This window comes from Mytilus californianus, unplaced genomic scaffold (assembly GCF_021869535.1).
Source record: "Mytilus californianus isolate M0D057914Y unplaced genomic scaffold, xbMytCali1.0.p SCAF_22, whole genome shotgun sequence".
Classification (NCBI taxonomy): domain Eukaryota; kingdom Metazoa; phylum Mollusca; class Bivalvia; order Mytilida; family Mytilidae; genus Mytilus; species Mytilus californianus.
In genome coordinates, this window is record NW_026262671.1 from 5909427 (window position 1) to 5921340 (window position 11914).

General features: G+C 33.3%; 1 protein-coding gene across 12 annotated transcripts in view; it reads left to right on the plus strand.

The window, feature by feature from the left end:
• LOC127732177 (uncharacterized) overlaps nucleotides 1-6368 on the plus strand; it is a 145865-nt gene extending 139497 nt beyond the window's left edge. For all 12 annotated transcript variants that reach the window (XM_052241246.1, XM_052241247.1, XM_052241240.1 and 9 more), the window contains one exon: nucleotides 4509-6368. In XM_052241246.1, coding sequence (XP_052097206.1) covers nucleotides 4509-4909 — 401 coding nt within the window. In that variant the 3' untranslated portion in view covers nucleotides 4910-6368. The remainder of the gene's footprint in view (nucleotides 1-4508) is intronic.
• Nucleotides 6369-11914: the final 5546 nt, after the last annotated feature.

Genomic DNA, 11914 nt, shown 5'->3' on the forward strand with positions numbered 1-11914 from the left:
ATGGTTTCTTGGTGGATTCACAGATGTATTATTGACTTGCTGTGTCATTAAAGTATACCCCATATCCATCTCCTTCAATTCATAAAAAATTCAAAACCTGGGAAATTCACTGCAATTATCCGAACATTGAAAATAATGTAGGTACCAGTAATCAACTCATAAATCTGTAGTATAACTTAGTGTAAGACATTATTGACATTATTATGATGAAATAAAAAAAAAAAAAAAACTGCTATCTTAATAGATTCTTTTTGTCCTCTACAGCTAATTATGGGAGCTTCGCCCCTCAGACCATCTGCCTAGGTAATAACAGAAGGCAAGCTACGCGGCCTTAGGGAGGACAATAAAAATGTGTAGCAAATATTGCTAGATTCAACTCCGATATAAATATTGTGTATGCGTTAATATCATAGAAATGTGCCACCAGAAGAATAGCCATATATAATTTTAATACTAAAATTGTATATGTAAGACTCGGATCGACGATCCTCAAATTGACGTCCAATTTCAACGTCAAAGACCTATATCTCAGAACTATGTCCTTTTTCGAAGTTTTCAAAACGGCATCAGATTTTCAAATCTATGGCAGTTTCTCACTGTCTCAAATTGACTAACGTATGTTTACAAGAATCGTTAGAATTCGATAAGTCGGCTACTCAGGCCTTGAAATAACGAATAAACTAAACAGTTGATCTACATAAATTAATAAATGGAAAGCAATAGATAATAAAAATGTCGATGGTTTGTGAAGTTGCTGTACACAGATGCAATAGAATTTGATAAGGACGTCGATTTGATAATAAAGTTTATTCTGACCATGATTTCAGATGTTGACGTCAGTGGACACTGAATTGAAAATAGGACGCCGATTTGAGTCGATACGCTGATCTGAGTCAATCGTATAATCACAACATTAACAGGACATGCTTAACCTTATTTGTTTTCCTAAGTTTCACCCGAAAATTTTGCTAATAATTTATTTAATACTTATGGTTTCATCCAGAGCACCTAAGTGACACCAAACTTTTCGATGGGTCTGTGTAATTCAATTTCTAGTTATATGTGTCATGTTTTTTTCTTGTCTACTTTTAAACATTGCTATTGAAATTCAAAGTATTGTCTTTCCATCAGTTTTTGGTAGGCCTGCTGGTACCTTGAATCTTTTGTTATACCTATATGAATTTCAACGGTTTTAAAAACATTGCACTATGAAATGCTTGTATATTGAACACAAGTTATCACCGTGCATTTGCTTGGTCTTTGGGACTTGTGTTGGTTGTCCATTGCTTTATCGTGAAAAATAATCAAAGATTTTTTAGGTATATGGATGTGGATAGTATAATGCACCTTGATAGTAAATACTGAAATAAAGTCATAGATTGAAATCATTTGTTGAAAGAAAAAAAAATCTCCAATATTGCGAGTCTGTGTAGGTACACAAGTTCAAAGATGCCAAATGTACTCGGAGTACATTCAACTTTTGCAGTTTAAAGGCATACCACACAATTGCAGAATGGCACGTTTTCCCCAATATTTTAACACTTCCATGAGAATGTTCTTTCCCAACTGGCGGCTTCTCAGCCTTTCCAACAAAGACTCGTGTTATAGTAATAATTAACTTTAGTATGGTGATATCCCATGAAACTGATTTTAAATATAGTATACCTACTAAAACTTTCCCAGAAATGAGTGAACAATGTACTTAATGATTATCAAATTAGTTGTGAACTGTGATCAGGAAAATTATTTCCTGTGAACTGTGATCAGCAAATTTAACATTTTGTGAACTGTGATGAGACCCCCCCCCCCCCCCCCCATTACCCCCTCAGTTATTGCCCTCTGATGATGATTTTTTTAATTTTTTTTTTTGCTTTTTTGCTTAAAATGTTAAAAATATAATAGATAGAAGGAAACTTGAATAAGCAAAAATAATCAGCAAGACAAGATATACCATTAAGACAATATGGCAGAAATCGTCCGACGATTCCGTATTGGAGTTATTGCCCTTTAATGACAATTTTTACCCTTTTTTTGCGTTTTTGCAATATACGATAAAAATTAATATAGATAAATAGACACTTCAAATCACAAAAATTATCAGCAAGGCAAGATCTACTAAAAAGTCAAATTTTGCCTATATAGATAGTAGACTGTCACTCTTTAGAAGAGTGATTAACATTAAATGATGTTTTTTAGCTCACCTGACCTGAAAGGTCAAGTGAGCTTTTCTCATCACTTGGCGTCCGTCGTCCGTAAACTTTTACAAAAATCTTCTCCTCTGAAACTACTGGGCCAAATGCACCCAAACTTAAAAACAATCATCATTCAAGTATCTAGTTTAAAAAAAGTGTCCGATGACCCCGCCAACCTACCAAGATGGCTGCCATGGCTAAAAATAGAACATAGGGGTAAAATGTAGATTTTGGCTTATATCTCTGAAACCAAAGCATTTAGAGCAAATCTGACGAGGGGTAAAATTGTTAATCAGGTCAAGATCTATCAGCCCTGAAATTTTCAGATGAATCAGACGACCCGTTGTTGTTATTTTAAGGAAATTTTGCCGTTTTTGGTTATTATCTTGAATATTATTATAGATAGAGATAAACTGTAAACAGCAATAATGTTCAGCAAAGTAAGATCTACAAATAAGTCAACAAGACCAAAATGGTCAGTTGACCTCTTAAGGAGTTATTGCCCTTTATAGTCAATTTTTAACCATTTTTCGTAAATTTTTGTAATCTTTTACAAAAATCTTCTCCTCTGAAACTACTAAGACAAATTTAACCAAACTTGTCCACAATCATCATTAGGGTATCTAGTTTAAAAAATGTGTCCGATGACCACACCCGCGAACCAAGATGGCCGACATGGCTAAAAAATAGTACATAGGGTAAAATGCAGTTTTTGGCTCATATCTCTGAAACCAAAGCATTTAGAGCAAATCTGTGAACGATAAAATTGTTCATTAGGTCAAGATCTATCTGCCCTGAAATTTTCAGACCTATCAGGCAACACGTTGTTGGGTTGCTGCCCCTGAATTGGTAATTTTAAGAAAATTTTACAGCTTTTGGTTATTATCTTGAATATTATTATAGATAGAGATAAACTGTAAACAGCAATAATGTACAGCAAAGTAAGATCTACAAATAAGTCAACATGACCAAAATGGTCAATTGACCCCTTAAGGAGTTATTGCCCTTTATAGTCAATTTTTTACAATTTTCATAAATTTTGTAAATTTTTGTAAATTTTTACAAAATATCTTCCACTGTAACTACTGGGCCAAGTTCATTATAGATAGAGATAATTGTAAGCAGCAAGAATGTTCAGTAAAGTAAGATCTACAAACACATCACCATCACCAAAACACAATTTTGTCATGAATCCATCTGTGTCCTTTGCTTAATATGCACATAGACCAAGGTGAGCGACACAGGCTCTTTAGAGCCTCTAGTTTTTTACCCTCTTTATAGGAGTGATTGCCCTTAAATGATGATTTTTGTTACCCTCTTTTGTGACTATATTGAGGAAATTGTCCGACGACTCCTTATTTGAGTTATTGCTCTTTAAGCCATTTTTTTACCATTTTTATTTACGTTTTGCCTTGTATGATAAAAATTACAATAGAGAAATAGACACTTTAAATCACAAAAATGATCAGCAAGGCAAGATCTACTACATGTACTAACAAGTCAAATTTTGTTGATATAGTTTGTACACTGTTAAAATTAAATTAAAATACTTGTTTAATATCTTGAAAATTGTCAAACATTTTATGTACATAAAATCTGGCAGGGAGCTAAATTCTTACAAAGTCCAGATCTACCTTCTATCTATTTCACAATCAAATTTCTAGATGAATATATTATGATGACCCATTGATCTTTAATAAGGGTTTCATAAGACATAGGTTTGAAGCTTGTGTATTGTCAATGAAATGACTGAAGACTTATTTTACTAGCATTTGATCTGAATGTGCAATTTTAATCCTAATTGGCAATCACTTTTATTTGCATTGATCATATCAAAATGATTTAATTTAAAACCATTTCAGCTTTAATTTGAGCTATTCATCTTGAACATTTTAGTAGACTCTAAAGAAATAAAAACAGCAAGACCTGCGACTATTTTCACGAAAATTCTAATGAAAAAAATTGATCATAAGTTATACTGAATTGTTCATAACTAATGAGCGTTTTCAATTATCATTAATTTAATAAAAGTTTTTTAATGAAAAGAGTCACAGATCTCCTTAGGTTAAATAGGATTGAAATCCAATTGTCGACTCTCAATAGGAGTTATCCCCATTTTCATTTTTGTTGGCTACTATTCTGAAATATAAAAGTATATATATGTGAAACAGTTAACAGTTAGAGTTGAAACTTTGTCATAATCTTTAAGATTTTAATATTAGCAATGCAGTTTTCTCATGGCCTCTATTTTTCAAAATGCATCTGACACACAATATTTCATAACATGCTTTCTATCAATTCATTCTTATTTTCCAGACATTCCTTTAGATTATCTAGATTGTATTCCAACAGATGAGGTTTTGGATGCATTATCATCACGAATTGGTCAGGTATACTTTCAACTTGGTACTGAAGTTGGACTCTCTATTGCAAACTTGGAAAATATTCAGACCAATGTTCCAAGAGACTTAGAAGCTCAGAATCGGGAAGTCTTGTTCAAATGGAGAGAAGACCGAACAGTAACACCTACAATAAGGGTCCTTGTACAGGCACTAGTAAACATTGGGAGGGGAGCATATTGTTTACAGGAAATTCTTGAGAATGTGGATCTTAATACCCTCAGACTCTTTGAAGAAGAAAGAGATAAAGATAAAGGAGCAATTAGCAAGAAACATCAAAGTCGGCAAAATATGTCAAAAACATGTCAAATTTCTTGAAATGAGGCACCAGAACAACTATGTAATGTGAAGGAAAAGTAATGATAGACAATAACTGAGGTGAAAGCTATCAAGTTAAATCAAAACTCATTATTTTGAGATGTATTATTGTAAAGATTTTGAACTTTAAACACACATCTTAATCCTCACCGTGGCAGGAACAATTTCTTTGCAGTGTAGCAATTTTTTGCAGTTCTTTTAGATAAGAAGACTACATACATCTTGTTTTATGTAACATTAACTACTTTTAGTTTCAACTTTGTTTTTCAATCTAATCAGCTGTTTTGGTCGAAAGTTATCGCGGAAATAGAGACATAGGGATTGCTTTTCCAGTGTAATGACAACAGTGTTTACAATTGCTAAGTTTTCTGCTTTAGTTATTTTGAAAGGAACTACTTGTAATAGATCAGTGATATTTTATATGAAGTTGCATTACTATCAAAACGTATCAGATTGATGACTATTTCGAAACCCTGCTCCCTAAGTAATGGTCCAGTGACTTTAAGTTAATAACCAATTTTGAATGTTAAGTTTTCTGCTTAAGTTAGTTTGATAGGAACTATAAACTACTTGTCATAGATCAATGATGTTTTCTATAAAGTTGCATTACTATCAGTACATATCAGTTTGATGACTTTTTCGTCTCCCTGCCTCTGTATATCATGGTCCTGTGACTTTCAATTAATTACCAATTTTCAATGTTAAGTTTTCTGCTTGACAGCTTCAGTCAGTTTGATAGAAACTACTCACAATACACAACAATATATTCGATAAAGTTACATCACTGTCTGTACATCTCAGTTTGTTGACCATTTCCAGGCCCTGCCAACTAGTTCATGGTCCAGCTTCTTTTATTTAATTAACAATGTTGCTGTCCATCAGATTGGTTTTTTTTCTGAATTTTATGCCAACAGGCGAGACATATCTCTGTGTCAACAGTTTCTTTTAAATGTTCAGCTCTGATACACTATAATAAATCAGCAAAAGGAGGACTACTTATCACTTTCAGGTACTCCAATATGACCATTTATTAAGTAAGACAACAAACTACCCAGCAACAGTTGATGTATTTACAGTGTTTACTTTAGACCGTTATACAGAATGTGTAGTTTTACATTACAAAATGACTACCCTTTTAGATATTTTTGTTTTTTTCAAAGATTCAAATTTGAAAGGTTTGTGCTGTATGCTCAGATTCAGATAAAGATAATTGGTTAAGTGTACTTGTTTAAAGGTCTCCCCTCATATAGGACACCATAAAAAATGTAAATTATATATTATCACCATTATAAGAACATATTATTATTCTCAAACAAGTTATTTTTTTCATAGTATAAAAGTGTTATTGTATATTTGTCATGTATAGTATTACACATTTTATAAAGAGTTTTGTAATTATCATGTATAGTATTACAAAAATTTATAAAGAGTTTTGTAATAAAAATTATCAACATGTGAACATTTTTCCTTTACCTAGATATCCTTAATGCACCTTTGTTGCATAACAAAAAACCCACAGCTGCTTGATATGACCCTTTCAAATATACGGCCTGATTGAAGCTTATAACAAAACATAGATATAAGGGAGAGAACTCAATAATAATGTCAAGACTAGATTACACTACATACAGGTTTCTTATGTTTTCTAAATCTCGAATGGCAAATATTTTATGCATATGCAATATGAGAATAAATAAGAAATACATACATAAGATCTGTTCGTATATAAAGGATAGAGAAGATACTAATGGGTCAATAAAACAACCATAAGTGACATGGCTGCCAAGTCTCACACAATTCATGCATATTTGGCGGCATTTTCCTTTGATCTATTGTTTTTTTTCTTTGATCTTTACAATTTTGGCCAAATCTCACGCATTCAAGTTGCTTCATGAAAACTTGGCAGTACTGTAAGTCATAAAAAGACAGTACCATGGCTAAAAAGAAAAATGATAAAAAGACCGTGCAATGGCTAAAAAGAAAAATGATAAAAAGACAGTACCATGGCTAAAAAGAAAAATGATAAAAAGACTGTGCAATGGCTAAAAAGGAAACTGTTAAAAGAGACAACTGTCCACGAAACAATACACAAAAATCGAAGATTGATCCCTGGAAGTATAATCGATTTCATATCACCTATTGTGACTATTGTCACTCATGACAAGTAAGTTAATATGTGTATTCGGTGATGTCGCTGTGACTATAACATGTAAACTGTAGTATGACATGAACACGAAAGCAAGACATGTTGTTACAAAATTACTGAAATCCAAGGTCAATCTAAAAGATGGGGGAGTCCATTAAAACTGAAAACCAAACACTCGACTTTATCAACCAACAGATCAACTAGAACAGTTTCACATTTGTAATATTCCTAAACTAAGTTCAGGCATTTTATGAAGAAAACGGTGCATTAAACCTAGTTTATGAAGGTCAGGTAGGGGGATTTTTCTCTATTCTTTATATTTTAGACCCCCATTAATCTCTATTCTTTATTGTTTTGGCCCATTTTCTTTAACCTTTATGTCCTTTGGCTTTTATTTTTTATCCTGTAAACCACATCCAGACCATCATTTATAGTCCGCACTTTTGTGTTGGTATAGCATATCACTGGTATGCTCTTTTTCTGTAAATTTACTGTTTATGAAATGTTGAATTACTCAAGACTTTTAAGGTTTTTTGTCCCCTGATATATAAATTGCTTTGGCCATATTTGGCATAACTTTTCTGAATTTTCAGTTTCTAATGCTTTTCTACTTGGTATTAAATTTGGCCTTCAAACTGTTTTAATTCGAGGGCCACTGATTAGTCTTGTGTAGTAGAAATGTGCACCTGGTGTATCAAATTTATAAGCCCAGTATATTTGATCAGTTTTCCTTCACAGCTAGCTGAACCTTAACAGGCCTCCAGAAAGAGACATTGCAAGGGTTTTTTTTTCAAAGGCAAAGAGATTGGTGTTCCTACACATCATTGATTGATTGATGATTGCTAATTATAAACTCGCAAAAAAGGCTACATCACGACAAGTTATTATAATGCAGCCTAGGGTCCGAAAGGACATGGCAACTTCATATTTGTCTATCCATAACTGGACAACAAAATGATACTTTTTTTTTTCATCAGCTCTTAAACGTTTGTATAAGGTTTTGGACACTTTTTTTTGTAGTAATGCGCATCTGATAATATCAAATTTGAATAAAACAATATCCAAATTGTCATGCCAGTACCGAGTAAGCTGAGAATGAGTAAAAAAGTGCACAATTTTAAATGACGTAATACAACTTTCAATGGGATTATAAAATCTTTCCATTGAAGAAATTTAAGTTGGGAGTTATTTTACTTGGCTGATATGTTCGAGGAAAATCTGGTTGATTTTTGTTGAGGCTTCGACTTTAGTCGAAAAAGCGAGACATAGCGATCCTACATTCCGTCGGCGTCGTCGTCGTCGTCGTCGTCGGCGGCGGCGGCGTCCACAAATATTCACTCTGTGGTTAAAGTTTTTGAAATTTTAATAACTTTCTTAAACTATCCTGGATTTCTACCAAACTTGGACAGAAGCTTGTTTATGATCATAAGATAGTATCCAAAAGTAAATTTTGTAAAAATAAAATTCCATTTTTTCCGTATTTTACTTATAAATGGACTTAGTTTTTCTGCCGGGAAATATTACATTCACTCTGTGGTTAAAGTTTTTAAAATTTTAATAACTTTCTTAAACTATCCTGGGTTTGTACCAAACTTCAACAGAAGCTTGTTTATGATCATAAGATAGTATCCAGAAGTAAATTTTGTAAAAAAAAAAATCCATTTTCTCCTTATTTTATTTTTAAATGGACTTAGATTTTCTGCCAGGAAACAACACATTCACTCTGTGGTTAAAGTTTTTAAAACTTTAATAACTTTCTTATACTATTTTGGATTTGTACCAAACTTGGACAGAAGCTTGTTTATTATCAAAAGCTAGTATCTAGAAGGAAATTTTGTAAAAAAATAAATCCACTTTTTCTGTATTTTACTTTTAAATGGACTTGGATTTTCTGCCAGGAAACAACACATTCACTCTGTGGTTAAAGTTTTTAAAATTTTAATAACTTTCTTATACTATTTTGGATTTGTACCAAACTTGGACAGAAGCTTGTTTATGATCAAATGCTAGTATCTAGAAGGAAATTTTGTTTTCTTCCAGTTGACATTACATTCAGTCTGCAGTTAAAGTTTTTAAACATTTATTAGATTCATAAACTTTCCTGGATTTTTACCAAACTTGGACAGAAGCTTCTTACAATCAAAAGATAGTATCAAGTGGAATATTTTTATTGATTTACTTCCTCATTTTTGTTGAGCCTGCGATTAACAGCAAAAGTAGGCGAGATGACGAACAGGAATATATATGGTTTAGGGGTGGTGATCTCGACCGTTTACAAGATAAAAGCACATTCTCAAATTGAAGGGGGGTGGGGTAAGAATATAAGTGGGGTGATCCCCAGGGTACTCGCCCTTTATTTCATATGATTTGTTTTTTTGTTCCATACAAGAATATATATGGTTTAGGGGTGGGGATCTCGACCATTTACAAGTTTTCAAAAAGAAGGGGGTAGGGGGTTACCCTAGGAGATTTCCCCTATATTTCATTTGATTTGTTTTATTGTCCCATACAAGAATATATATGGTTTAGGGGTGGGGATCTCGACCGTTTGCAAGTTATCAAAAAGAAAATGGTGGGGGTTATCCCCATGGACTTCCCCTATATTTCATTTGATTTGTTTTATTGTCCCATACAAGAATATATATGGTTTAGGGGTGGGGATCTCGACCGTTTGCAAGATAATAGCACATTCTCAAATTGAAGGGGGTGGGGTGACCCCAGGCACTCACCCTATATTTCATCTGATTTGTTTTATTGTTCTGTGATCTTTTCTGAAGACTGCGTGTGTCTATCACTTACAATTTTCAAGTTATAGTCATTTGAAAATTTTAAAAAATAGTAAACCCCTCCCTTCTTTATGCCCCGTTAAAATACCCCTTAATAGACCCCAATGCACAAACGATTGGTTGATGGCTCCCCTAGACATGTTAATCTAACATTTTATGAAACCCTAAGTAAATCTGACAAGGGGTTTTGGAGAACCGCTGCGGACAAATTCATCCTTAAAGTGGCGGAAGAAGAAAAAGAAAAAGAACTAGATTTGCAATTGCAAGCAATAGCAGATGGCACCCTTCCCCCGTTGCCAGGTGAGTGACAGCCATTTAGAAAATTACAAAATCAAAGAGTGCATTTACACATGCAAATTATCCTTTTTGTAAAGTTTCATTAAGTTTGGAGCATTTTGAAATTTTGGACATTTTTGCTGTTTCCATGGTTACGGCGGCCATTTTGAAAATTCCAATTTCAAAATGCAACTCTTCCTATGCCAGTTACCATTTCTGTAAAGTTTCATCCAGTTTTTGCAGCATTTTGATTTTTTTTGTAATTTTTGACATTTATGCTGCAGCCATGGTTACAGTGGATAATTCCAAAATTCTAAAAGCAGACATCTCATTGCCACATGTCATGTTATATATCAATACAGTTTCATTGACTTTGGTGAAATACTCTTTTAGAAAATGCTGATTTTATGCATTTTCCCATAGGGTCAATGTTAAACTTAGCCCCAGTTTCCATGACAACAGCGGCCATTTTGGAGTATCCAAATATTGTCTTGGCATCTTGGCATACTGGATAACGTTTTCATTAAGTTTCATCCAGTTGGGTCTTATAACGGAAGAGTTAGAATTTTTGATATTTTAGCTGTTTCCATGGTAACGGCAGCCATATTGAAAATTCCAAAGTCAAACTGCAAATCAGCACATGCCAGTTACCATTCCTGTGGAGTTTCTTCCAGTTTGGAACACTTTGATTTTATTGGCCATTTTTTACCATTCCATAGCAAGGTGCACAACTTTACATGGGGTCCTCATTATAGTAGAGTTCCATCAACATTGGTCCATTGGAATCCAAGAACTCGCGCGGACAAAATTTGTGCAAGAAAGATAATAAGAAAAAAAAGAAACGTAGAATAACAGTATGTCACCCCAACTCCGTTGAGGGTGCCATAAAAAGAAGAAGAAGAAAAATAATAAGAACTGAGCAAAAACAATAAGTCTCCAAACTTTGTTTGGGAGACTTAATAAAATTCGTAAGGGTTCCGCGGAACCCAGTGTCTCGCCTACTTTTGCTGTTAATCGCAGGCTCAACAAAAATAAGGGAAGAAATTAGTAAAAAATATTCCTCTCTATACTATCTTTTGATTTTAAGTAGCTTCTGTCCAAGTTTAGTAAAAATCCAGGATAGTTTATGAATCTAATAAATGTTTAAAAACTTAAACTGCAGACTGTATGTAATGTTAACTGGAAGAAAAACTAAGTCCATTTATAAGTAAAATACGGAAAAAATGGATTTTTTTTTTACAAAATTTACTTTTGAATATTAGCTTCTGTCCAAGTTTGGTAGAAATCCATTATAGTTTCAGAAAGTTATTAAAATTTCAAAAACTTTAACCACAGAGTGAATATTTGTGGACGCCGCCGACGACGACGACGACGACGCCGACGGAATGTAGGATTGCTATGTCTCGCTTTTTCGACAAAAGTCGAAGGCTCGATAAAAACAATATCCAAATTGTCATGAGTACCGAGTAAGCTGAGAATGAGTAAAAAAGTGCACAATTTTAAATGACGTAATACAACTTTCAATGGAATTTGAAAATCTTTCCATTGAAGAGTTGGGAGTTATTTTACTTGGCTGATATGTTCGAGGAAAATCTGGTTGATTATGAAAATCAAATCTAATTTATGTTGTACATCGTGTATAAGCAAGTATGATACACGGTCCTTTAAAGATTGTGGTTTAAATAACATTACTGGTACCAATGTTTCTGCACCAGAGAAACGAATATGTTTCAGAAAGTAGTGATCAGTATTTATCATAAAAATGTTGAATCTGATTGAAGTATGATGGAATTTTGT